The following is a 27,603-nucleotide window of genomic DNA, read 5'->3' as shown; positions in this document are numbered from 1 at the left end:
GTGTGTTTGCGCGCAAGCAAGTGAGTTTTAGGGCGCAAGTGGAGCAAAGAAACTGTAACTACAACATCATCTCCCGCTTTCTGAGAACCTCCCCGCTCCCCACCCAATGGCAAAGACTTTCCGTGCAATATTTCATTTATTCTGCCGGAGGCTCTGTGAAGTGGGATTCATTCCTCTCCTTGTATTACAGACGAGGAAACTGAGGCTCCGCGATCTTGTCAGTTCAGAAGACCACATCAATTGAGTCATAAAAGGATCTCCTCCTTCCACGCACTCCCACATTTCATCCAGACCCTCCCCTCATGGATGCTCGGACATCTGGGACCCTTTGGGGCTTCCCTGGTGGCTCAGAGGTTAAAGCATCTGTCTGCAATGTGGGGAACCTGGGTTCGATCCCTGGGTCAGGAAGATCCCCCTGGAGAAGGAAATGGCAACCCACTCCAGTATTCTTGCCTGGAGAATCATGGCAGGCTGCAGTCCATGGGATCACGAAGAGTCGGACACGACTGAGCGACTTCACTTTCAGACGATCCCGCTTTACGGGGAGAGTTCAGAGAGGTGCAGGGGCTCGCCCAACAGCACACAGCGCTGGAGAGACATCCAGGAAGGATGTGGGTAGCTTTGCAAGCAGCCGCCAGTTTATCCTAAGGCTCAGAAGCCAACGGCGAGGAGGGCGCGGAGCGCTCAAAGCCGCCCCGAATGTGGGGTAAATTGCCAGCAGGCGGCTTTCCGGGGAGAGACAGGTGCGGCTGTCTAGGCTGGTTCTGGTGGAGCCATCTCCTTGACCGCGGCCTCACTTTGCGCGTCTGTAAAGAACTGGCAACTTCGTGTGCGGGTCGGAGCTGGACCCGCCGGCGGTGAGCGAAGGGTTAAAGGGGCGGGTCCCGTGACGAGGGCCGGGCCGGGACTCCTGTAGCACCTGGCGGCTCGCGGCTCCCCGCCCAGACGCCGCGCGTAGCTCCGGGAGCCGCAGCGCCAGCGGGAGCCCCCCGGGGAGGAGCCGCGCAGAAGCCGGCACCCGCCGCGGGAGGGGCGGCGACGACGGCCGCAGCAACCTCGGGAGGCGAGCGGCGCCATGGCAGAGTTCCCGTCCAAAGTGAACACGAGAACCAGCAGCCCGGCTCAGGGAGGCGGCGCCGTGGTGTCGACGCTGAGCCCCGACTTGGGGTTCGTGCGCTCCAGCCTCGGTGCGCTCATGCTCCTGCAGTTGGTGAGCGCGCTCTCGGGGCCTGGGCCCCGGGACCGGGTTAGGGTGGTGGTGTAGAGGGGTCCCGGCCGGGCCTGGAGGGATCGGGGATCCGGAGCTACCCTTTATCTTTGCTCCCCGCACACCCCCAACCTAGGCTCACACGCGCCCCAGGGCGCCTTGCCTTCCTCTGGGAGTGCTTGTAGGACGGACGCTCCGGAGATCTCCTTGGTACCCTCTCACCGCGAGACGCCCTAGTTGCCGTCTCTTAGAGCACACGCAAGATGTACCAATGTCAGAGTGCCTATCACTAGCGCCCCATCGTTCCGTCCCCTCTGGTCACCAAGAGGTCATCCACAGAAGCGCTCACAAACGCCACAATCACTGCGCGCGACTGTTTCCCCCGGACTCTGGCTCGCCCTTTGCCAGGAATATGCCCTCAGCTCTCCAGCACCCAGCCTGAGGCAAAGTCCGATCTCAGCTGATTCTCTGCCGAGCTCCGAGCTGCCCCCGGTGGCTGGCGCCCCAAAACACTCCTCGTCTAAACAAGCGGGCACATACGGAGGCAACACAGACACTTCAGCGGGCCCTACGGCCCCTGAGAGGGAGCCCGACCCATCTAGCTTCCACTGGGTAACCTGCAGCTTTCCGGCCGGTTTGGCCCCTGGGGGCCAAGATACCACCCCCAGCGTTGGGGGAGGGCTTGATGGGAAGGCAGAGGCAGGAATCCTGTATCTAATACCTTCGGTATACCCCTGCCCAGGCGGATCGATGGCCACATCCCTTTCTGCAGCAGTTTCAGGGTTGGAGGTGTTAGCTTCCCGCCCACCCCTGCTCCGCCCCGCAGTACCCTCTGATTCCAGTCTGGGAGCTGGGTGGCTGCCCTGTGGGAGGGGTTTGTTGCGTTTTCAGGGGACTAGCGGGAAGCTGGACGCGGGTCAAGATCCATCTTCCGTTAGGGCACCTCCTGCTGTCCCACTGCTGGATCCTAGCAACAAAGCCAGGGGTCAGCACAGAAGGCAGGGGCCCAGATCAAGCTTCCCTCTTTACCCAGGGGATCACACTTTCTCCTGCACCAGTGCTATCTCTTTCAGTTCAGTTCAGTCGCTCTGTCGTGTCCGACTCTTTGAGACCCCATGGACTGAAGCACCCAGGCTTCCCTGTCCGTAATCAACTCCCTGAGCCTGCTCAAACTCATGTCCATCTAGTCGGTTGGATGGTTGGATGCCATCCAACCATCTCATCCTCTGTCATCCCCTTCTCCTGCCCTCAATCCTTCCCAGCATCAGGGTCTTTTCAAATGAATCAGTTGTTTTCATCAAAGTATTGGAGTTTCAGCTTCAGCATCAGTCTTTCCAACGAATATTCAGGACTGATTTCCTTTAGGATCTCCTAGCAGTCCAAGGGACTTTCAAGAGTCTTCTCCAACACCACAATTTAAAAGCATCAATTCTTGGGCGCTCAGCTTTCTTTATGGTCCAACTCTCACAACCATACACGACTACAGGAAAAACCATACTGTTGACTAGATGGACCTTTGTCAGCAAATAGTCTCTGCTTTTTAATATGCTGTCTAGGTTGATCATAGCTTTTCTTCCAAGGAGCAAGAGTCTTTTAGTTTCATGGCTGCAGTCACCATCTGCAGTGATTTTGGAGCCCCCCAAAATAAAGTCTGTCATTGTTTCCACTGTTTCCCCATCTATTTGCCATGAAGTGATGGGACCAGATGCCATGATCTTTGTTTTCTGAATTTTTTTTTTTTTTTTAATGTGAATGTTGAGTTTTAAGCCAAATTTTTCACTCTCCTCTTTCACCTTCACCAAGAGATTCTGTAGTTCTTCTTTGCTTTCTGCCATAAGGGTGGTGTCATCTGCATATCTGAGGTTCTTGATATTTCTCCAGGCAAGCTTGATTCCAGCTTGTGCTTCCTCTAGACCAGCATTTAGCATGATGTACTCTGCATAGACGTTAAATGAGGAGGATGACAATATACAGCCTTGACATAATCCTTTCCCAGTTTGGAACCAGTCTGCTGTCCCATTCCAGTTCTAACTGTTATTTCTTGACCTGGATATGGATTTCTCAAGAGGCAGGCCAGGTGGTCTGGTATTCCCATCTCTTGAAGAATTTTCCAGTTTGTTGTGATCCACATAGACAAAGGCTTTGGTGTTGTCAGTAAAGCAGAAGTAGATATTTTTCTGAAATTCTTTTGCATTTTCTATGATCCAGCGGATGTTGGCAATTTGATCTCTGGTTCCTCTGCCTTTTCTAAATCCAGCTTGAATATCTGAAAGTTCTTGGTTCACATACTGTTGAAACCTTGCTTGGAGAATTTTCAGTGTTACTGTGCAAGTGTGTGAGATGAGTGCGATTGATCTGTAGTTTGGACATTCTTTGGCACTGCCTTTCTTTGGGATTGGAGTGCAAACTGACCTTTTCCAGTCCTATGGCCACTGCTGAATTTTCCAAATTTGCTGGCATATTGAGTGCAGCACTTTAACATCATTTTCTAGGATTTGAAATTGCTCAGCTGGAATTCTATTACCTCCACTAGTTCTCTTTTTTGTAGTGATGCTTTCTAAGTCCCACTTAACTTTGGACTCCAGGATGTTTAGCTCTAGGTGAGTGATCACACCAACATGGTTATCTGGGTCATGAAGATCTTTTTTGTATAGTTCTTCTATGTATTCTTGCCACCTCTTCTTAATATCTTCTGCTTCTGTTAGATCCATACCATTTCTGTCTTTTATTGTACCCATCTTTGCATGAAAATTTCCCTTGGTAGCTCTAATTTTCTTGTTGAGATCTCTAGTCTTTCCCATTCTGTTCTTTTCCTCTATTTGTTTTCATTGATCACCAAGGAAGGCGTTCTTATCTGTCCTTGCTATTCTTTGGAACTCTGCATTCAGTTGGGTATAGCTTTCCTTTTCTCCTTTGCCTTTAGCTTCTTTTCTTTTCTCGGCTATTTGGAAGCCCTCGTCAGACAACCATTTTGCCTTTTTGCATTTCTTTTTCTTGGAGATGGTCTTGATCACTGCCTCCTGTACAATGTCACGAACCTCCATCCATAGTTCTTCAGGAACTCTATCAGATCTAATCCCTTGAATCTATTTGTCACTTCCACTGTATAATCGTAAGGGATTTGATTTAGGTCATACCTGAATGGTCTAGTGGTTTTCCTGAAGATGGAGAAGCTCTATACTGTCATCAAAAACAAGACCACAAGACAGGGAGCTGACTGTGGCTGAGATCATGAACTCCTTATTGCTATCTCTTTCAGAATTCCTCAGATCTCCTGCTGTGAGCCTTGTCCCCAACCTCACCCTCAGGCTCTCTTGGAGGAGCTTGTAGGTGTTCGTCCCCACCCCAGGAAAAAATGTGGAATTGGAATCTCAGTCACTACAGCCCAGAAATCTGCATTTTAAACTCCTCTGAGTTGTCTGGCAGATTCTCTGGGAAGGGAGAGGGAGGGGCAGAGGTTCCCCCAAATTTAAATCTGCTCTTAGGAAGGGCCTATCTGGAGCGATGCTGAGTGCTAGGCTTCTGCCTGCTTGTGAAGGGAGCAGTTGCCAAGCACGAAGGAAGTCCCCAACCCAAGGGTGTGGAAGCACAGAGGAGAGAGAATCAGTTCTGAGGTCAGGAAGGCTTTTGACATTGCCCTTTGGGCTTTCCTTGCAGCTTAGCTGGTAAAGAACATGCTGGGTTTGATCCCTGGGTTGGAAAGATCCCTTGGAGAAGGGAAAGGCTACCGGCTCCAGTATTCTGGCCTGTATAGTCCATGGGTTCCCAAAGAGTTGGACACGACTGAGCGACTTTCTCTTCACTTCACTGATATCTGAGGCAGAAATAGGGAAAGGGTGCTAAAAGGGCAGGCGATCATGCAGGCCAAGGCTTGGGGCTGGGGAAGTGGAAGAGAAGTGGGGAGCAGGCTTCCCCGGTGACTCAGATGGTAAAGAATCTGCCTGCAACGCTGGAGATCCAGGTTCAACCCCTGGGTCAGGAAGATCTCCTGGAGAAGGGAACGGCAACCCACTTCAGGATTCTTGCCCAGGAGATCCCATGGACAGAGGAGCTCTATGGGCTACAGTCCATAGCGTTGCAAATAGTTGGACATGACTGAGTGATTGAACACACATACACATGTGGGGAGAGTAGCAAGCAGGTTGATTTAGCCGGTGGAGGGGAGGAAGAAGTTTTCCTCTACCCATTGAGTTCTTCTGGCTGGTCTAAGAGTTAAATTGACATGAAAGAGATGAACATAAGAAAAATCAAACAAGGTTTAATGCTATGTACACATGGGAGAGACCCAGAAAAACTGAGGAACTCAAAAAATGGCCAAAGCCCTCCCCTTAAATGCCATCTTCAGCTAAAGAAAAAGAGGATGTTAAGGATGTGAGGTCAGTTACAGGATGTGACTGGGAAAAGCACAAGAAACAAGGGTGAGGTTGTGGTGCAAGTTTAAGTCATTGCTTTTTCCATGGATGTGTTTCTAGAGATTTGGTCAACCTCCTCTCCCTGGTACTGTGAGGGAGACATCCTTACAAATGTAAGTATTTCTTACGAAAGGGTAGAGCCTTGGTTCTCAGCTATTCCCTTGCCTGCTTTTCTTAGCAAATAACCAGCTTAAAATTGATATGCCAGAAAGATGAGTTTGGGGATGGTAAATTTTGCTCCCCTACACCGGAGTTGAAGCACTTGTTTCTGGGTGGCCAGAAGCTGAGGGAGATAAGTGATGACGGTTTTCTGTTTGCATACTTAGGGGGTTTGGAACTGCAGGGGCCTCTAAGCTGGGCTGAGGATGAGGAGGCCATGGGGTGCATCCCCCGCGGTTCACTCTTGGTAGACAGGACCTGAGCATCAGCCCCTTTTGCATTTGAACAATGAGACTTGGAATAAGGGGAACTAGAGAAGGGTCCTGCTGTGTCTGCAAGAACTGAAGTAGCTTCCGCTGGAGGAGGCTTGTGTCCCTTGATTTGGGGGTCCCTGTGGGCTTAGCAGCCCAGTCCTGAGCATCTGGGTCCCATCACACAAAGATGTAGACAGAGATGTCGATGGAATGTAGGACTGCCCAGAGAGCTGTAGGGGAGCTTGGCACTTAGACTCCAGGGACTGGCTGTGAGTGGGATGGCCTTCCTTTGCCCTCCCTGCAGTGTTTTTGGAGCCCAGGGTGGGAGGATGAGAGTCTCCCATTGGAGTGCTGAAGACCTGCACTTTTTCGTGACTTCACCAATTGGCTTGTGGGAGAAGCTGCTTCCTGAACTGTTTCTCCGGCAATGGACAGTTGCATGGGGTCTGAGACAAAAGGGGCTCCACTCAATAGGCACCATGTCTGCTGGGCAGCCAGTGTGGCTCCCACCACTCAGATGCCAACTAGGCTTCAGGCTCTTTGCTAAGAGCTTCATATTCTTGTATATTCCTCCACTTTACAGGTGAGGAAACTGAGGCCCAGAGGTCAGTTCTTGGCCCAAGAGCGCATAGAGTGTTAGAGCTGGGATCGAAGCCTCCAGTGGCCTGACTTTTCTGATCTGCACTTTGTTATCACAGTCAGCTGGGCTCCTCCCCAGCTGGACACTGGGTGTGGTGCTGTTGTGGGAGCAAAGACCCTAGGTCCAGTGCCTGCTCTCTGGAGCTCTTGGTCTCTGAGGGAGGTGCTCAAAGGATGAGCTTCCTATGGAGGGATTAGGTGGGCTGCCTGGAGGAGGCAGTACATGGGAAGGTATCAGACATCCGTGTTTCCCAAGACCTGGTGAAGGGTTCCAGATGTGGGAGGAAGAAGAGGGGCTGGGTGGGAAGGCCCCAGCTTCTTGAGAAGGAGATGTGTTCTTTGTTTAGTATTAAATGTGTCCTGAAGAACCAGCCTCAGTGTTCACTGATTGTCACTTCCCCCACTCCATCTAGCTCCAGAAATAATATGAAATGGGATATGATATTAAGTCACATATGACAGAAGAGTTAAAGTAATATATTTTTTAAAGTTGGTAGTATATGTGTGTGTGTGTGTGTGTGTGTGTGTGTGTGTGTGTGTGTGTGTGTGTGGAGATGGGGTAGGGGCTGACTTAAAGAGAGCTGAGAAGAATCTAGACTCTGTCACAAATTTAAGGCTGTTGATTCTTTGTTGAGTTTCCTAGCAGCCTAGGCAAAAAGGGAAGCAGGAATTTATACAGATAGCATCTAAAGAGAAAGAAAAATAAAATAAAAAAGGAAGCAGGCATGCCTGGTCTAGAGATAACTCTTGGTCTTAAAAACCGGGAACCTTTGATGCTGCAGATCTTTGTGTGGCTAGTTGGTGGAGGAACTTTGTGGAAGCTGGGTTAACTTGGCTGATCCCAGAGACTTATATAGAGTAAGTGTAAAGTGAAGCGCACATTTCTTCTTCTTATTATTTTTTTTAACCTTCCTCCAGCCCGGGGGAGAAAAGTGATCTCCTGGGTTTGCATGCATGTATGCTAAATTGCTTCAGCTGTGTTTAACTTTTTGCAACCCTATAAACTGTAGCCCACCAGGCTCCTCTGTCTATGGGATTCTCCAGGCAAGAGTCCTGGAGTGGGTTACGATTTCCTCCTACGATCTTCCCGACCCAGCAGTCGAACCCATGTCTTTTATGTCTCCCGCATTGGCAGTCAGGTTCTTTATCACTGATGCCTCCTGGGAAGCCCCACGTGGGTTTACTGATGAGGGAACAGACTTAGCGAGGCTGAGGAACTTGTGCAAGGACACATGGGGTAGAGCGGCCAAACTGTGATTTGCACTCAGATCTGAGAATCCAAAGCCTGGCTCTAGCTGTGCTTCCTTTTGTTTTGTTTTTGGGATTTTGTGTTTTGTTTTGTTTTGTTTTTGGTGGGAAATGGGGTGCCTTGGAGGGGAAGAAGAGGAAATTCAGCATGGGAAACTCATCAGAGGCCAGGGCCACAGGGAAGGCTTCCTGATAGAAATGGGCTCTGAAGGTTTATTATGTGAAAGGGGTAGTAAGAAGGAAGTACAGAGCACATGAACCTTGGAGTTTCTCATATAAAGACCCAGCAGTCAGAAGGCTTGGGACAGAGAAGCCCTATGAATGGTCTGTGACAGTAGAGCCATTTGTGTTTAGAAGCGTCTCTCCTATCCTTGGGGCTTCCCCAGCAGCTCAGCAGTAAAGAATCCACCTGCAATGCAGAGATGCAGGAGATGTGGGTTCGATCCCTGGGTCGGCAAGGTCCCCTGGAGGAGGAAATGGCAATCCTCTCCAATATTCTTGCCCAGAGAATCCCATGAACAGAAGGGCCTGGTGGGCTACAGTTCACAGGGTCAGGAAGAATGGGACATGATGACTGAGTGACTGAACACACACACAATTCCCAGTTAACAGGGGAACAAACAGATTGGAAGCTTCACTTGCCACTTGATCACAGTGATCCATGGGCGGTCGTGAGAGGACTGGTGGAAGCAGAGAAGCTGGGTTTCAAATCCTGGCTCTGTGATCTTGGACAAGTTCCCCAGTACCCCAGTTTCCGTGTCTGTGAAATGGTGATGGTGAGATTGTGGGGGAGGTGGAAGCTGATGCCTGCAGAGGGCTTAGCACAGTGTGTGTGAGAATGAAGGGAAATTATTAGGATTCACAGGGTCATAGAAATCCAGGACTCTTACGCTTGCTCCCAAAGGTCCCCAGGTGTCTCCTCAGCAAGAGCTTGTATGCTCCCAGGGACAGGGAGCTCAGTCTCTCTAAAGGGTGCCTGCTGCACCCTTGTGCGCCTGGGATGGTGAGAAAGTCCTTCCTCTTGGTAATCCTGGATATCTCTCCAGCCCCACAAGGCATGGCAGCTCCTCTCCAGGTTGGAGGCAGGACAGGATCTGAAAGTCAGCTCTTTAGCCTGGTGAGACAATGCTGTTGAGGTCTGAGAGGTGGGAGCAGAGGTTGGCCATGTTGGGATCTTAGTGTTGGGGACTCACAGAGTTTTCCTTAGCCTTGAGTTTTGTGGGATCCATCTCCCTAGGGCAGCGTTCCTGCTGCTGCCTGCTCCCCACCTTCCTCCATGCTCTGCTGTAGGGAGCACAGCCGTGCCTGTACTGTTAGCTCCGCCTACACACCCCACTTGTGGCTGGGGGATTCTCGAATGTTTGGAGTCAATTTGTAATTATATAACCAATATATGGACACATTGATCCCTAGGTTGGGAAGATCCCCTGGAGAAGGGAAAGTCTACCCACTCCAGTATTCTGGCCTAGAGAATTCTATGGACTGTATAGTCCATGGATCCGCAAAGCGTTAGACACAACTGAATGACTTTCATTTCACTTTATTTTTTTATTCTTTGATTTTTTAAAACTTTTAATTCTGTTTGGGGTGTAGCCAATTAACAATGTTGTGATAGTTTCAGGTGAACAGCAAAGGGACTCAGCCGTACATATACATTCCATTCTCCCCCAAAGTCCCCTCCCATCCAGGCTGCCACATAACATTGATATAGCATAACAGTACTATGCAGTAGATTCTTGTTGGTTATCCATTTTATATATAGCACTGTGTAAATGTTGATGGGCTCTTTTTTTTTTAATGCTTTTATTCTTTTAAAAATATATACAGATATATAGCAAAAACACTTCAGCAGTCCAAAGGGCTATTAATGAATACCAAGGGTTATCAATGAATATATAATCTCTCATCCTGGTTGGGTCACTGCCCACACCCCTATCCCTGGCCCTCGCCGGAGGCATTATGGGTGTGACATTCCAGGGTGAGTCAGTGGGTTATTTACACAAAACACAGGTAGCCCCCCCGCACCTGTGCCTTTCCAGTCTTTCCCTCCTGGCAATATACCTAGGGATGTCCTGTATCATTGCACAGAGAACTACGTGTGTCTTTCTTTTTTAATCCTTTCTTTTCTTAATTTCTTTAATAAATAATATATTTACAACAGTCCAGAATAAAATAGAATGGGAAAGAGCACCATGAGCACTCTCTGTCCCCTCTGGATAAAGTTGACTGCCCCCATGCCCACTCTGTTCTATTTCCTGTGTATACCCCAACCTCTCCCCACTTTACCCCAGGGATATCATCTAACCAGGTGGTGCAGTGGTGAAGAATCTGCCAGCCACTGCAGGAGACTTGGATTCGATCCCTGGAGAAGGAAATGGCAACCCACTCCAGTACTCTTGCCTGGAAAATCCCATGGACGGAGGGGTGTAGTAGGCTACAGTCCATGGGGTCACAAAGAGTCAGATATGACTGAGCGACTTCACTTCACTTCCTCCCTATAACCCTTACAAGTTCTGACCCTTTATTCCCAACTTATAACTAGACCAACTCCAGCTCATCCTCAACACCATTGAGGACATCTTTGTGCCATTTCTTTGCAACAACTTTTGGGCACTACAACCATTTGGGAGACTATCTTGGAAGGGATGGGATCTAAAATTCTAAGTGTAAATCTTGACCAAATTGTGTAATGGATTTTAACTTACTGGTAAAATTTTGGATAAGATGGGAATTAGAGACATTATCTCAATTTGGGTCTGAAATGGGTCAGGCGGCATCAGTCCCAACCAATATCCCCCTGGGTCTTATCCTCCAAGATTGGGAAAGACTCAGACTACTGGGATTAAAAACAAGGAATCTTGTTATGGTACGTAATCATATTTGGCCACGACATGAGCTAGGAAGCCAAGAAAAGTGAAAAAAGGGAAAGTGAAGTCGCTCAGCTGTGTCTGACATTTTGCGACTCCATGGACTGTAGCCTAAAAGGCTCCTCCATCCATGGGATTTTCCAGGCAAGAATACTGGAGTGGATTGCCATTTCCTTCTGCAGGAGATCTTCCCGATGCAGGGATTGAACCCAGGTCTCCCACATTGTAGGCAGACAGTTTACTGTCTGAGCCAGAAGCTAAGAAAAGTGGCCATTAAATGGATTTTGGAGTTATGATACTATAGTGCAGTTAGATTTATATTGTAGAAGGAAATATGTTCAAATTTTCATGGCCATATGTTCAAATTTTCATGGCCTTGTATTTATATAGTGAGACCCAAAAGGAATTTAAGGTGCGTGTAGTTCAAAGGGATAATTCTAGTAAGGAGACAGAAGACATTTTAACTGATCTACCCTATGGAGCCATCCAAAGGTTAAATCCTCTGCAGGGAGGAGCCAGAGCTACTACTTGCCTACTGGGAGGAACCATTACCTCAGGGGAATCACAGCTAGGGATAAAAAGAGGCCCCACCCGTATTCAGGAACTTCTTTGTACACTGAGTTACCCAAGTTCAGTTCAGTCGCTCAATCATGTCTGACTCTTTGCAACCCCATGGACTGCAGTACGCCAGGCTTCCATGTCCATCACCAACTCCTGGAGCCTACTCAAACTCAGGTCCATTGAGTCAGTGATGCCATCCAACCATCTCATCCTCTATCTAACCCTTCTTCTCCTGCCTTCAATCTTTCCCAGCATCAGGGTCTTTTCCAGTGAGTCAGTTCTTCACATCAGGTGGCCAAAGTATTGGAGTTTCACCTTCAGCATCAGTCCTTCCAATGAATATTCAGGACTGATCTCCTTTAGGATAGACTGGTTGGATCTCCTTGCAGCCCAAGGAATTCTCAAGAGTCTACTCTAACACCACAGTTCAAAAGCAACAATTCTTTGGTGCTCAGCCTTCTTTATGGTCTATTTCTCACATCCATACATGACTACTGGAAAAATCATAGCTTTGAGTAGACCTTTGTTGGCAAAGTAATGTCTCTGCTTTTTAATAGGATTGTCATAGATTTTTTTTGTTTGTTTGTCATAGCTTTTCTTCCAAGGAGCAAGAGTCTTTTAGTTTCATGGCTGCAGTCACCATCTGCAGTGATTTTGGAGCCCAATAAAATAGTCTCTCACTGTTTCCATTGTTTCCCCATCTTTGACATGAAGTGATGGGACCAGATGCCATGATCTTTGTTTTTTTGAATGTTGAGTTTCAGGTCAGATTTTTCACTCTCCTCTTTCACTTTCATCAAGAGGCTCCTCAGTTCCTCTTCACTTTCTGCCATAAGGGTGGTGTCATATGCATATCTGAGGTTATTGATATTTCTCCTGGCAATCTTGATTCCAGCTTGTGCTTCATCCATTCCAGCATTTTGCATAATGGACTCTGCATTTAAGTTGTATAAGCAGGGTGACAATATACAGTCTTGACGTACTCCTTTCCCAATTTGGAACCAGTCCTCTGTGCCATGTCTGGTTCTAAATGTTGTTTCTTGACCTGCATACAGATTTCTCAGGAGGCAGGTAAGGTAGTCTGGTAGTCCATCTCTTGAAGAATTTTTCACAGTTTATTGTGATCCACACAGTCAAAGGCTTTGGCATAGTCAATAAAGCAGAAGTAGATGTTTTTCTGGAACTCACTTGCTTTTTCTATGATCCAGCAGATGCTGGCAATTTGATCTCTGGTTCCTCTGCCTTTTCTAAATACAGCTTTAACATCTGGAAGTTCTCAGTTCACGTACTGTTGAAATCTCGCTTGGAGAATTTTGAGCATTACTTTGCTGGTATGTGAGATGAGTGCCATTGTGCGGTAGTTTGAACATTCTTTGGCATTGCCTTTCTTTGGGATTGGAATGAAAACGGACCTTTTCAGCTAGCACTGTCAGTGATATAAGTTACCAACCAATGCCCTTACAGTGTTGCCTCTGAGAGAAGTTTCTGATGGAAATAGAGGAACAATATGTGTCTATGTACCTTTCTCAATGTCTGATCTAAGTGTGGCAGAGGACAAGCTGGAAAGTTTTTCTGAGGATCCTGAACTCTTTACAAAAGAATTTACCCTATTAGTAAGATCTTTTGATCTCACCTGGGGGCACTTAACAGATTTTGCTATCCCTTTGCTGCACCCCAAGGAAAAGCAGGATATAATACTGTCAGCCGGAGCCCATACAGACCAATTGGCAGCCCAAACCAACAGGGCCATGCAGTGCACTGGGTGGGGAATGATGCTGTCCCCGAGGCAAATCTGCAATGCAATCACCAGCTGATTCTATTGATAATAGGTAGATGGGACCATATGATTAACTGTTTAATAGAGATTATGAAGAAACTTACAGTAAAACCTGTTAATTATGAAAAAGGTACAACTGGGATAGGATGAAAAACCTGCAGTCTTCTAAAGGAGATTAGTGGAAGCTTTTAGGAGGGATACCTAAGCTTTAAGGAGTATATCCCTCCTCCTCTGAGGGACGGGCCCTTTTGGCTATGCGTTTCATAGCCCAGTCTGCCCCAGACATCAGGCATAAAATTCAGAAAGCAACTGCTGGTCCTCAGACTCCAATGAATGATTTGTTCCAATTGGCTTATTTGGTTTTCAATAATGGGGATATGGTTAAAAAGACTGAATGCACCCAGAGAAGTATGCAAGAGACCCAAATGATTGCAATGGCTTTGTCTGCTCAAAGACCACCAACTAGGAGGCTGTCCTTGCTTGGCCAATCTGGTCCTGGTGGACCACGAGGCCCATGGGTACACATACAAGGCCAGTGTAGCCTCTGTGGACAAAAGGGGCACTGGAGGAAGCACTGCGGTTGATGTGTCCTTTGCAAGTAGCCAGGCATTGGCAGAGGGAATGCCCCAGACACCAGACAGCAGAGGCCCCTCAACCATTGATGGTTTTGCAATCAGAAGACCGATGGGACCCAAGGCCAAAAATGGCTCTGCCTAAAGATACCATCTACATAACTAATGTCAAGCCTCGGGTGATCATTGATGTGGCTTGGTAGAATTTCTTATAGACACGGGTGCAACCTTCTCAGTCTTAGCCCAAAGGATTGGAAACCTTAGCTTACATACCAACAAATAAAACACAGGCAGTTTTGAAAGTCCTAGGCTTGATAGAGGAAATGCCACAACCTTGTTATAACAAGGGGAAAAATTGGGCTAAAAATAGGGGGTTAATAAGTCAAAGGAGATGGTGTATGTTAGATGAAAATACTGTGATTCCACAAACTCAGCAATGGAAAATAATCAAGGTTTTATATGAAACTACCCACTATGGATGTGAAAGTGAAGTGAAAGTGAAGTCGCTCAGTCCTGTCCGACTCTTCGGGACCCCATGGACTATAGCCTACCAGGCTCCTCAGTCCATGGAATTTTCCAGGCAAGAGGACTGGAGTGGGTTGCCATTTCCTTCTCCAGGGGATCTTCCCGACCTAGGGACTGAACCTGGGTCTCCCGCATTGCAGGCAGACGCTTTACTGTCTGAGCCACCAGGGAAGTAAGATGTGAAGCTCTTTGGAATTTACTACAAAGATTGCTTGTGGGTAAAGGAATGAAAATGGTGGTGGCCCAGATTACCAGATCATGTGACACATGTTTACAAAATAACCCTAGAAAAATGCCACCCCTCCTCCATTATTTAGACCCATTCAACACCAAGGAGAACGGGTACATTGATTTTACTCAGATACCCAAGTCCAGAGGAAACAAATATTTGTTGGTAAAGGTAGACACATTCACTTGGAGAAGGCAATGGCACCCCGCTCCAGTACTCTTGCCTGGAAAGTCCCATGGACCGAGGAGCCTGGTGGGCTGCAGTCCATGGGGTCGCTAAGAGTCAGACACGACTGAGCGACTTCACTTTCACTTTTCACTTTGATGCATTGGAGAAGGAAATGGCAACCCACTCCAGAGTTCTTGCCTGGAGAATCCCAGGGACGGCGGAGCCTGGTGGACTGCTGTCTATGGGGTCGCACAGAGTCGGACAGGACTGAAGCGACTTAGCAGCAGCAGCAGCAGCAGCAGACACATTCACTAAATGGCTAGAGAACTTTCCCACATGGACAGAAAGAGTAACAAAGAATTTGATTAAAAAGATACTCCCACCTTTCAGATTACCTCAATATATACAAAATGATAATGAACCTCTCCCAGATTTAGGAATTATTTTGGTAAAATGGTTTGGGTTCTCAAGATCATGACTAAAATTCTGAAATAGAAACTAGGAGGTTTCTGTGTTTGTGTGTTCATATGTGTCTATATGCGTGTTCTAGATGTATAATATTGCCAAAAGTTAATTCACAAAAGAGCTCTACTTAATTGACTTAAAGGAAATTAAATGCTCATATAAATACTCAAAAATACAAAATAGTCCGGTGAGAATTTAATTCCAGCCTCATGTTACCTGAAAAATACTCAGGACAAAACTGATATCTGGTGATTGAAAAGTGAAAGATTGAAAATGGTTTAAGCTTTTTGGTGTGATTAATATAGGCAAAGAGTTACACATGATCATGATTTTCTAAGACTGAATTAAATTTAGTTGGGTAAATGGATTTTGTTAGGAATGGATTTGATTTCTCCCTCCAAAGTAGTCTTGAAATGCTTCTTTTGACAAACAGATTGAGATGAGTTTCTTTGCCTATAAGTGATTTGTATTTGCTTTTGAGATCTTTAGGGAAAAAACTTTTAGGTAGGGAAAAAGTATTGTCTCCTAGTGACTTATGATCTTATCTAACAGAAACTAACTTTGGGATGTTTTAGAGGGCTCCTGTGTTATCTCGAAGAGAAATATTTAACTAGGGTTATTTGGTATGTTGTGTTAAATGTGATCATTTGTAATTTTGGTTATCCAACTTTATCATACACTGTAATCAGATGTTTGACCATGCCTTTTGAGTCTTTTGTCATTTATACACATTTATGTACCCTGGTGCTGGTTCAAAAAATGCTTCATCAACCAGAAGATACATAGGAAGGCTAAGGAACCAGCTACACCAGTTCTACACCAAGATGGCCCTGTAGGGATTTCAGCCCACGTAGACTAAAACAAGGAGCCTCCCTTGTCCCTGGGGCCCCTAGGTCGGGTATCCAGAATTACGGAAGACGAACCTTCCCTTCTGCTTCCCAAACTGGGTTTTGGCTGGGTTGGTGTCCCAGCCACATGGGTTCAAGTCCCAAGCTGGGTTTTGGCTGGGTTTCAGTTCCAGCACATGGGTTCAAGTCCCAGTCTGGTAAATGGTTTCACCCCAACCCTATTCCCAGCAGGCAGAGAAGCCAGGTCTCATGGGGCTAATGAAGTGCCTGTGATCCCAGCAGCCAGCTCTCTCTGGAGGGCCAATGGCAGGGACCAGCCTAGGGTGCTGAAAACATTGCTTCTGTCATCCCCTCAGGGTTCAAGGACCGCCCCTGCCCCTTCTCTGCTCCCACCTCCAGGGCACTCCCAATTAGTCTCCAGGGAGAGTCCCTACCTTCTGGGATTTGGAATTCTGTTCCCCACTGGGCATCTCTCTATCTGCTGAGTCACAGAACTGGCCCCACCATTAACTGTGCATAACCTTGGGTGAAGTTCATCTTTTCCAAGTGGCTTGGTTTCCCCATCTGTGAAATGGGCCATGTGCTTTATGTAAAGAGCTGGGCTTCCTGGGAGTGAGGCACTGGGGCAGCATGGGGGGAGGGGTTGGAGTTGAGTTGCACTTGACCTGGGCTTTCAGGGGGCCTAAGGCCTTCCTGGGATAGCTCTGTGTGGCTATTAGAGTCTTTGCGCTGGGGAGAAGGCACAGATTGGCCTTCTGGGGAGACCAGGAGACCCCAGTGGAGGGAGGGGAGGAGGGTGGCAAGGCAGGCAGGTAGGATGTAAATTTCTGGAACCTCACTGAGGGGCTGTGTTGCTGCTGCCTCTGGGAGCCAGGGAAGGCCTTGGCGATACCTCAGGGGGCCCCCAGCTGCCTCCACACGCCTGGGGCTGTCTGTGGAGGGGACCTGCTTAGGCTCTGGCCCCAGAGTGCTGCTTGAGGTTCAGGTTGGAAAGGTTTTTCTAGAACCCCGAGAGAGACCCCAGAGGAAGACGGTGGCAGTAGGCTCCTTGACGTTCAGTCTGCACGCAGGGGCTGGAGGTCCCGGTTAGGGGGGTCTGGGGGTGGCAGGGCCGTGAGGGTAGGGGTGTAGAGGTCTCTTTCATCTTTAATTCTGTAACTCAGGACTCAGGAATAAGAAGCACTGTGATAAAGGCTCTGTTTGGAAAGCCCTGGAGGTGACCCAGGCCCTGAGTCAGTGTTCCCCTCCTCCCCCTCCTCCTTGGCAACCCAGGCTGGGAGCTGCATGCTTGTGGGTGGGGACCTTGGCTGCCTGGCTCTCTCCCCCCACCCCACACTCCCTGAAGCCTATAACAGCGCCTGGCACAGAGCGGGCCCTTGGGGGAGAGTTTGTTCAGTGACTCGATGTGGTAACTCACGTGCCTGCTTTTCAGGTGACAAAAGGGAGGTTTGGCAGAGTTAGATACCAGCCCAGACCCGGTCGGTTGGCCCCAGGCTGGGTTATGAACCTGCCCCGGCGTGGCCTGCAGAGCACACAGTGGGAATTCCAAGGAGCCTATCCCTCTGCAAGGGGAGGAGGGGGGTGTGGAGTTGTGGCACCCCTCCGCCTGGCGCCTCTGTCCCCTGCGCCTTTGTCTCCTGTGACACAATGGGTGGCTTTTTGTCCCCATAAAGTCCCTTTCACCATAGGGAGAAGGGCCAGAGCGGGGGTTGAGGCCGGGCCGGGCCAGGCCAGGCCAAGTTCTGAGTGTCCTGAGCTGCCCAGATGTGTCCCTGTGTGGGGAAACCCCCTGGAAGCGTTCACGTGGTCCCCTGGACCTCAGTTTTTTGGAAGGTGCAGTGGGGAGAAGGGAGTCCTGGGGGCTGTTGAATGGGCCCCACCCTCACATTGTTCCCAAAATATTTTGTTTCATTACCAATGTTTAAAAAACTGAAGATTTCATGTAGAAATTTGGATTTCTAATATCTCTTTAAAAATTAGAACTTCTTCAGACTTCCCTGGTGGTCCAGAGGTTAAGGATCTGTGTTTCCACTGTAGGGGGCACAGGTTGGATGCCTGCTTGGGGAACTACGATCCAGCATGTTGTGTGGTGGGTGCAATTTAAAAAAAAAAAAGCTCTGGCTATCCCAGACCTGCATTCCCCCAGACATCAGCTGGTTGCTTTCAGCTCCACAGACCTCCCCTGGCCCACCTTAGTCTTTTCTGTGACCTGCCTGTCTTGGTAGCTGCTGAGTTTGAAACCACAGTGTTAGCTCTGGGGCACAATGTCCCCCCTCGTGCCACCCCACCCCCCAACTCTGGGGTTTACTCCCTCTAAGCCCCAGGCTATCTAACAGCCTTCCTAACCACTCACAACCTCTGCAACTGTTCACTTTTTCCTTTATTTTACCTGCATGACATACCTATGAGGTAGTTGCAGGAAGGGGGATCCCTTCCAGGGCCCAAGAGTGGGCTCTTGTCTAACCCTCGGAAATGAATTGTCCGAGGAGACAACACGTGTTGACAAAGCAAGGGACTTTATTGGGAAGGGGCGCCCGAGAGGAGAGCAGGAGGGTAAGGGAACCCAGAACTGCTCTGCCACGAGGCTTGCAGTCTCGGGTTTGATGGCGATGGGGTTTGTTTCTAGGCCAGTTCGTCATCTCTGGCCAGTCACTCTTGATTCAGGGTCCTTTCTGGTGGTGCAGGCACTGCTCAGCCGAGACGTGTGCCAGCGAGGAGGATTCTGGGAGGTGACATCTCCTTTTGACCTTTCCCAAGTGCTTCTGGTTAGTGGTGGCATGTTAGTCCTATCTTCCTTACCAGGACCTCCTGTTGTAAAATAACTCACGCACATGGTTACTATGGTGCCTGACCAGTGCCACGGGCAGAGTTCCTCACGCTGGCCCCCGGCATCCAACGTGAGGAACTCCACCCATGGCAGACCAGGGTGGTTGGTTTCAGTTGGTGTGTTTCCCCTAACAAGGTGACCAGCATTGGGGTACATTCCTAACCTTCTTATGTGTCAGATGAAAAAACAAGCCAAAAAGTTTAGATGACTCTATGATGAACCTAGACAGCGTATTAAAAAGCAGAGCATTCACTTTGCCAACAAAGGTCTATATAGTCAAAGTCAAAGCTATGGTTTTCTCAGTAGTCATGTACAGCTATGAGAGATGGACCATAAAGAAGGCCGAGTGCCAAAGAATTGATGCTTTCGAACTGGGATATCGGAGAAGACTCTTGAGAGTCCCTTGGACTGCAAGGAGATCAAATCAATCAATCCTAAGGGAAATTAACCCTGACTATTCATTGGACGCTCCAATACTGTGGCCACCTGAGGTGAAGAGTCAACTCACTGGAAAAGATCCTGATGCTGGGAAAGATAGAGGGCAGGAGGGGGCAGAGGATGAGATGGTTGGATGGGATCACCGCCTCAATGTGCATAAGTTTGAGCAAACTCTGGAAGATAGTGAAGGACAGGGAAGCCTGGCATGCTGGCTAGTCGTGTCTTGGTGACTGAACAACAATAAGGCCACTCTAGGCGCAGAGAGAGGAGAGTATTAAAAGGAGAGTTGAGCGGCCCTCTTGGGGCAGCAGTGGAGTTAGCGAGTGCTCCTGGGATTGGTACGAGGAGGAGAGGCTGTGGGTACCCCTGGAAGAGGCCTGGGTTAAGGAGTGTCAGGGCTCAGACTGAGAGGAGCCTTGGAGAACGCTGAGCAGACCTCCCTGCTTCTGCTGCACAGAGGGGAAGACTGAGGTCTAAACGGGTGAAGGTTCTGCCCTGGGGCCCTTAGCCTGTGAAGAGAGGAGGGAGTGTAGCTGCAGGAGGGGTCCTAGGGTGGGGCTGGGTTGCATTCTGCTCCCTTTCACCTCCGCACCTCCACCACCTTAGGATAAGCCCAGCTGCCTGATCTGAAAGGTGGGCGGGGCTGCACTGATGGGTGGGGGTGGGGAGGTGACCCTTCTGTGCCAGGAACTATGCTTGGTGCTTAAGGTTAAATACCTTCATCTCTCCAAGCCTCACACCCCTAGGAACTGCACATGCTAGTCCTACCCCGTCTACTGCAGGAAACCAGGCACAGGGAATGGGCTGGAAAGCCCAGGTTCTAACCCCTCGAATTGATAATGACATTAGGGCATGTACTGAGTGTCAAGACTGTGTTGGGTGTTGGTCTGAGTGCCTTTCCTACATTGCTTCATTTACATCTACCCTTGTAAGGTGGGCACATTTTGAAGATGAGCACACGGAGGTACAGAGAGGCTCAGCAACTTGCTGGAGGTCACACAGCTCGTAAGCTAGCAGGGCCAGAGCTCAAACCCAGGGAGTCAATAGACCAACTTTTCATCAGTTAATGCCAACATCTCCCAGTTAAATCAGATCATAGCAGCCATTCACAGCCTCAAAGAGTAGGGAAGAAAGATGTGTTCGTTTCCTAGGGCTGCCATAACAAATTCCCACGAACTAGGTCACTTAAAAAACAACAGAAATGTATTATCTCACAGTATTAGAAGTTCAAAGTCAAGGTGCTGGCAAGGTTGGTTCCTTTGGGAGGCCCTGAAGGAGAGTCTGTCCCATGCTTCTGGCCAGGAATCCTTTGTTTTCCTTGGCTTGGAGACATATCACTCTGATCTCTGCCCCCGTCTTCACATGGTGCTCTCTCTGTGTGTGTCTCTATGTCCAGTTTCCCTCTTATAAGAACCTCAGCCCCTGGATTGCTCCCCCACAACTGATTACCCCCCACCAAATGCCTCATGGTCAGGCATTTGTGACTAATCCCTTTCCTCTCTGACTCAGCAGGTGCTTTTAACAAAAATCTCCATTATCCAGTTGAGAAAAAAATGTTTGGAAGCTCGAACGTCCTGGAGCATGTGTGAATGTGACCTTTTTGACAGTGTTAGTCACTCAGTCATGTCCGACTCTGCAACCCCATGGACTGTATGTAGCCCACCGGGCTCCTCTGTCCATGGAATTCTCCAGGCAAGAATATTGAAGTGGGTTGCCATTTCCTTCTCCAGGGTATCTTCCCGACCCAGGGATTGAACTCCTGTGTCCTGCAGATTATTTATTGTCTGAGCCACCAGGGGAATTGTCGTTTAAAGACAAAATCCCTCATCTGAAATCTTTAGGTTTTCAAGAAGGAAAGGGCTTTTTTTTTCCCTTCAGGATTTCCAGACAGTTCTCTTGGTTCATCTGCAGGCGGTGCCTGAGGAGGCATGGCAGGGGCCTCAGAGTTTGGAGGGGCCAAGGCGTGAGGTTTCATTCTGTGCATGTTTGTATGTGTGTGTGTGTGTCTGTGTGTCAGTCTTTGAAGAGTAAGACACACAGGTGTATGTGCCGACATGGGGTCAGAGGTGCATGGGGGCAAGCGTCAGGGACCTCGAGAGTTTGTTACAGCACAGAGTTCTGCTCTTCCTCACCTGGCTCCTTCCTTTTGCCAACTTCCCCCCAACCCCCACCCCCTGCTCTCATGTCCTAGTGAGACCTTCTTATCCCTTCTCAGCTGAATTTTTTCCCATAACACATTTCCTGTGCTTCCCTCGTGTACTAGGGTTTTATCTGACTCCCCTACCCCCAACCCAGCTGTAGAGTGAGAGCTCCAGGAGAGCAGGGCTTCCCATGTTTACCACTCACACAGTGGTAAGTGCTCAACAGATGTTTGGCTTACTTATTTGGCATCACCAAGTCTTAGTCACAGCATGCAGGATCTTCAGTTGTGACATGGGGCCTCTTGGTTGTGCCTTGTGGGATCTGGTTCCCCGACCCGGGATCGAACCTGGGCTCCCTGCATTGCAGCATACGGTCTTAGCCACTGGACCACCCGGGAAGTCCCATCACAGATACTTGTTGAATGAGTGAACCCAGAGGGAGGCACACGGTGGGGCCTGTGCTCAGAGCGGGGGTGTCAGAATTGCACGAGGACCTGTTTGCCCTCTGGCTACTGCTTCCCTGCTTCCCCTGCACGGTGGGGTTTACCGTTCTGGACTGGACTGTAAGACAAGTCTTCTGGCCTCTTCCAGCTGGACTGTGGGTCCGCAGCAGGTGGAAGGGTCCAGCGGCTCCTGCACATTCTAGAGATGAGGCCTGGGCCCAGCTTCCCATGCCTAGCAGAGGGTCAGCACATGCGGGGTTGCCCTATCCTGGACTGGGGTGCTCCGGCAGATTCTTGGGGCCGGGGGTGAGGGGACGGGAAAAACCAGTCTGTCAGGTTCAGATGGACCTTCCTTGTTGGAGAGCAGAAACCGAGGCAGCTCCCTGGGCACAGGGCCAGGGAGGCAAGGCTGGGGGGATGCCAGATATTCTCACTGCTTATTCCAGCAGCTTTGTCTCCCAAAGGCTGCGCTTGCTGATCTGGAAATCAGGGCTGAGCAGGAGGGAGAGGCAGAGACCAGGGAGCCAGGATGCCAGCTGGGCCTCGCCCCTCGGAGCCAGCCCAAGTGTCCTCATTTTTTGTACATCACTAAGTAACTCTTAGTAGACCAGGTTTCAGAGAAGGGTTGATCTGGGTTCAAGTCCTGCCCTACCCTGTCCTTGACTCATGGGTGACTACAGATGACCATGGGCACATTTTCCTCTGAGCTCCTGTTTGAAAAATGGGGCTAATAAAAAAGCTTAATGAGAGGGTTATGGGAAAATCAGTGAAATAAAAGGGAAGGTGTTCACCTGAGGCTTGGCACATTACGAGCCAGAGGGCATTAGGTGATTATTTGTGACCAAGCCCATGAGTGATAACACCACCAATTGATAAGCGTACATTAATGTAAACCCAAATCATTCCCTTCGTGATTTTTAATTCACTGCGTTTTCTAACTTCCTTTCAGATAGTTGTAACCAGGCAACACGATGGCATGGAGGCCCATAAGGACCCTGCTTTAAAGCAAGGAGATAATTAGGGACCTCCCTGGAAGTCCAGTGGTTAGGGTTCCACACTCCCACTGCGGGGGCATGGGTTTGATCCTGCACGCCCAGTAGCATGGCCAAAATAAAAAGACAGGGAGACAATTGTCTGCCCCTGGAAGGGTCCTGTGCCTTGCTGCTTTGGGGGTGTCTGTTCTTTTGAGCAGTGACTCCCCTGGGTCTGGGGGCTCTTGGCCCCCCGATGTGTCTGTTTCAGGCAGTGTCTGTCCGAAGGATGAGTGGTAAAAGCTTGGGGGTCTGGGCTGAGACACTCTGACTCTGGGTCCTCATGGATAAGGACTCCCCTCCAGTGGTGTGACTGCCCACAAGGCCCTGCTCCCTGTCCCACCTTCCTCATCGCACACTGGGCCCTGTGGGCCACCCAGTCTATTGGTGGTGGCTGAAGGAGAGCACTAGAGGCTGGAGGTGGGTCAGGAAGGCTGGCAGGGTGCAGTAGCCAGGTGGGCATCCCTGGGAACTCACCCCTCCCCCCCAGGAGAGGAAGAGGGGCAGGTGCAAAAACCTGGAGAGAAGGGGGAGAGGGTGCCTTCCTGAGTCTCTCACTCCCACCCCTGGGTGGAGGGAGGCAAGGCTGGGAGCATGTTTATCGACTCAGGCCTGCTTCCTCCTATAACACACGGCACCTGTGCCGGAAGGGTGTCTGGCCCCTTTCTTGGATAAGGAAGCTGAGGCCGGTTAGCGCCTGAGCATGTGTTTACTGAGCAGGTACTCTGTGCTCGGCACTGCAGGGCACTGGAGACGCAGCAATGCCCCAAACCCAGGGGCCTGGGTTCTAGTGGGTGGACTAGAGATGCCCTGGGGAGCCGCACAGAGGCGGGGACACTTGCCTGGTGTCCCACCACACAGGCAGGGTGAAAGCCCAGCAGCTGACTGGAAAGCCCAGGGCTCTACCTCTCATTTCCGGTGGTGGGGGGAAAGGAAAGCTGTCAAAGGGGCTCCTGGACTCTGGGCCTCAGCTAGGGTCACCCCTGCCCTGCCCCACACGTGGAGGGGGACTGATACAGAAACTTCCCTTTTGGTCCTTGGCATGGGACCCTCTCTGAGGGCTTTCCTGGTGGCTCAGATGGTATAGAATCCACCTGCAATGTGGGAGACCAGGGTTCGATCCCTGGGTTGGGAAGATCCCTTGGAAGGGAATGGCTGCCCACACCAGTATTCTGACCTGGAGAATCCCATGGACAGAGGAGTCTGGCGGGCTACAGTCCGTGGGGTCTCAGAGAGTCTTATATGACTGGATGACTTTCACTTTAGGGGACCCTTTCTGGCTGCTCTGGGGTGAGTGACAGCTCTCCCTTGTCTGGGAAGCTGGGGGAATTTTTGTCCTTCAAACCAGCAGGGTTTTGCTTCTGACCAAGTTAGGTACCACTCTGCCAAGTTCCCCAGGATGCCCTTGAGGTGGGTCAGCCGACCTGCCTGTGTAGAATTCCCTGCGGGACGGCGTCCTCAGCTGGGAATAGTTCCTTTATATGCATGAACCCTCATGGGCGCTGACCTTATAGAGTAAGTGTGCTCTTCATACTCACACGACCAGTGCTGTGAACACAGCACAGAGTGGCTGTGAGTTGCCCCAGCGTCACACAGCTGGCAAGAGGAGTGGGTTTTAAATCAGGCGATCAGCTCTGGAGGCCATGGAGTTAGCTACTCTGCACACGCTGGGATGTTGGGGCCCGCCTTGCCACGAACAAATGGCGTGCTAGTCCCTTGGCTTCTCCGAGGCTCAGTTTCACCTGGAAGGCAGGGATGGTAGCACCTGTATGGTGCAGTTAGGCGAGTCGGAGAAGGCTGGGTGGAGGGGGCTTGGTGGGGCTCCAGGCAGATGTCACTGTACCTCCGGGCCTCTGTGATTGTGTCCCTGCCTCAGGGATGTGCTGGTGACTTCGTCTTTCTTTCAGTAGCTTTTCCTAAGCCCCTGGCCAAGCTTGGGTCCTGTCCTGGGTGCCAGCATGCACTTATGAATGAGCCAGTCATGTTCTTGGGGAACTGGACGAGCCCGGGAGACCACCCTCTCCAGGGCTGCAGGGGTCTCACCCTGGAGGCAGCCGAGTGGATGGCAGTGCTGCTGTGGCTTCCAGTCTGGGGAAGGAAACAGAATTTGTTTTGGGTCGGTGGTGCCTGAGGGGCCATGTAAGCCCAGAAGAGGGCTCTGGAGCCCAGACTGGAGGAGTATGGAAGGTTTCCTGGAGCACGTACCATTTCAGCTGGGGTCTGAAGGAGGTAAGTTACCAGGCAAGGGCTTTGTATGCATGTGATAAAAGCCAAATAAACATTTCTCGGGCCAATGAGAAATGTGTCCTGCAGGGGGCGCGCCAGGGCCAAGGCCTGGAAACCTCTGCTCTGTGGCCTCCGGCCTGAGCGCTGGGGACTCTGGGAGACTCTGGCTCCGTCTCATCCCCTCCAGGTGCTGGGGCTGCTGGTGTGGGCCCTGATTGCTGACACTCCGTACCACCTGTATCCATCTTACGGCTGGGTGATGTTCGTCGCTGTCTTCCTCTGGCTGGTGACAATCATCTTCTTTGTCCTCTACCTGTTTCAGCTGCACCTGAAGCTGTACATGGTGCCCTGGCCGCTGGTGGTGAGTCTGGATAGGAGCCCTTGGGGTGGCTCCTCTGCCTCTGGGCCGGCTGTGACAATGTGACCTTCCCTGAGTGAGATGTGGTGGCTGGGGGTTGACTGAAGTCCTCGTTGACCTGTAGAACTGAGTCGGGTCGCGGGAAGGAGGATGAATGGTTCCGGTGTCCAGTTTTTCTGAGAGCTGAGAGCTTTGAATCCAGGATGACTCAGGCTTGACTTTCTCCCACGGAGGGAGTACAAGTGAGGTGCTGTTTGGGATCTTGAAAATATTTTTCCTTTTTGGGGGGTGGGCAGTTGGGATTTGATTCTGTGGGTGCTGTGGCTCTGGCTGGGCCCAGACCGGCAGCCCTGGGCCTACAGGCTGGGGTGAGCTGGCAGGAGTCACCGAGGCTGGGCCTGGTGTGTGCAGGATGGGCTGGGTGCAGGGTGAGGCCCCCGCAGCCTGGCAGAGGGTGGTGTCCTCGGTTTGCCTAGGTCAGTCTCCTTAGAACACAGAGCTGAGAGTGTCCATAGGAAGTACCCTGGCCAGACACAGAGAAAGCTGCTGGGGCTTTTTTTTTCCTCCAGCCCGGAAAACCCCTGCAGCTGGGGTCTGAGGCTTTCAGCGAGCAGAGAGGCGAGAGAGGCACATGACTGTCAGACAAGCAAGGCTGGGACTAGGCAGCATTGTTTGCAATTCAATGACTTTTGAAGCTGAGGAAACGTGAGTCATCCTCAAGACAGACCGGGTTTGTTAGATCTTGACATCACTGGTAGGAGCCAGGTGGTGTTTGCAGTGGGCACTGGGCTTGGAGGGAAGATCCTGGGGTGATGAGGGGGTGGCCTGACTTCCTGGACGGGGTCCAGCCCCTGCCCTGTGTCCTAGGAGCCTTGGAGAAAGACATCTCCGGAGATGGAGGGGCCTTGGTGTCTCTTAGCACTGCTGTGGGGCTCCAGTCACAGCTGCTGATGGGAGAGGCTCCTTTCCCAGGCCATGATGGCAGGGCAGTGCCTCACACTCCTAGATAAGGTGAAATTAGGATTGCCAAATCGGGCTTTTCTGGGATGGGGACTACAAGCCCCCTTTGGGGCCCAGGCAAGAGGCCCTAAAGAAAAGACATACGAGTGAAGTAGGTCAGGAGGGGTTCTGGAGAACTTGTCTGTCCATAGGAAGCCGCCTCGACTCAGCTCTAACTGTTGTTAGTGGGAATGCAGGTGCCAAATCTTGATGTTTTAAGATTGAAAGTTTTATATGTAATCTTAGTTTTTATATGAAATCTAATTTTAGAATGTTGGTAATTGTTTTTTAAAAATATGAGATAAACCAAACATGCCTGAGGGCCATCAGTTTGCTGTCTGGCTGGGCTAAGAGATCTAAGAACTGACTTCAGGGACCAAGCACTGGGGAAATGGGACCTGGGACGGGTTGTTAGCCCAGGGCCCTTCCTTGGCAGCCAGCTGAGGGTCTTTACCGTGGCATTTGACGTGGGTCCTAGAGCCTAGGATGTGGCCAGAAGGCAGAAATAGGTTCCTCCCACTGGGGGCAGAGGTAGGGATGTGAGGGCCCCCCAGCGCCCGCCCCTCCGCCACACCCCTGGGATCAGCCTCAGAGCCAAGCCCTCAGGGGCCACGGGAAGGGCCAGGCTTGGCCGGGAGCCACCGCGGAGGAGCAGGCCCTTCAGCTGGAGAGCACTGAGACAGGCTCGGTTTGGCCTCTTGCCATCAGGAGTGAGTTTTACCATGTGGAACTGTTGATGTTCCAGCCAGATCACTTTAGGCCCCCACCATCTCTCAGTCATAAACTATGTTTATGTTCTCTGCTCATAGGGCCTCCAGGCTGGCCCTGTGTAGACCTCTGCCTCTGGAGGCCCTTTTAATGGGAAAAACCCACGTGGTCTCCATCCTCCTCCTCAAGCCCCAGTCCCTGTTCTGGCTACTGAAGGGATGTGTCAGTGGGAATAGGAAGTTCCATAGTTACTGTAAAAGCCTCATGTCTTAAGCCTGTTCTTTCCACTCCCCCAACCCCCAGTTAATGGTATTTAACGTGGGTGCCACTGTCCTCTACATCACGGCCTTCATCACCTGCTCTGCTTCGGTTGAGGTGACATCCCTGAAGGGCACTCGGCCATATAACCAGCGTGCAGCAGCCTCTGTGAGTATGGTTCCCTGGGGCACCCTCGGCAGTTAAAGGGGAGATGGGTCAAAGCGAGGTGTATGCCCCTGGACT

General features: G+C 50.3%; 1 protein-coding gene across 2 annotated transcripts in view; it reads left to right on the top strand.

Annotated features, from left to right (window-relative positions):
* Positions 1 to 945: 945 nt before the first annotated feature.
* The window catches only part of PLLP (plasmolipin), a 28,794-nt gene continuing 2,136 nt past the window's right edge, over positions 946 to 27,603 (top strand). Inside the window, exons 1-3 of one of the 2 annotated variants that reach the window (XM_004015021.5) lie at positions 946 to 1,210; positions 25,225 to 25,398; positions 27,406 to 27,528. In XM_004015021.5, coding sequence (XP_004015070.1) covers positions 1,076 to 1,210; positions 25,225 to 25,398; positions 27,406 to 27,528 — 432 coding nt within the window. In that variant the 5' untranslated portion in view covers positions 946 to 1,075. Of the gene's footprint in view, positions 5,733 to 25,224; positions 25,399 to 27,405; positions 27,529 to 27,603 lie in introns of both variants that reach the window. The other variant, XM_012189822.4, reaches the window with a different exon arrangement.

Source organism: Ovis aries, chromosome 14 (assembly GCF_016772045.2).
Source record: "Ovis aries strain OAR_USU_Benz2616 breed Rambouillet chromosome 14, ARS-UI_Ramb_v3.0, whole genome shotgun sequence".
Lineage (NCBI taxonomy): Eukaryota > Metazoa > Chordata > Mammalia > Artiodactyla > Bovidae > Ovis > Ovis aries.
The sequence above is the reverse complement of the archived record's forward strand: the minus strand, read 5'-3'. Positions and strand labels throughout refer to the sequence as shown.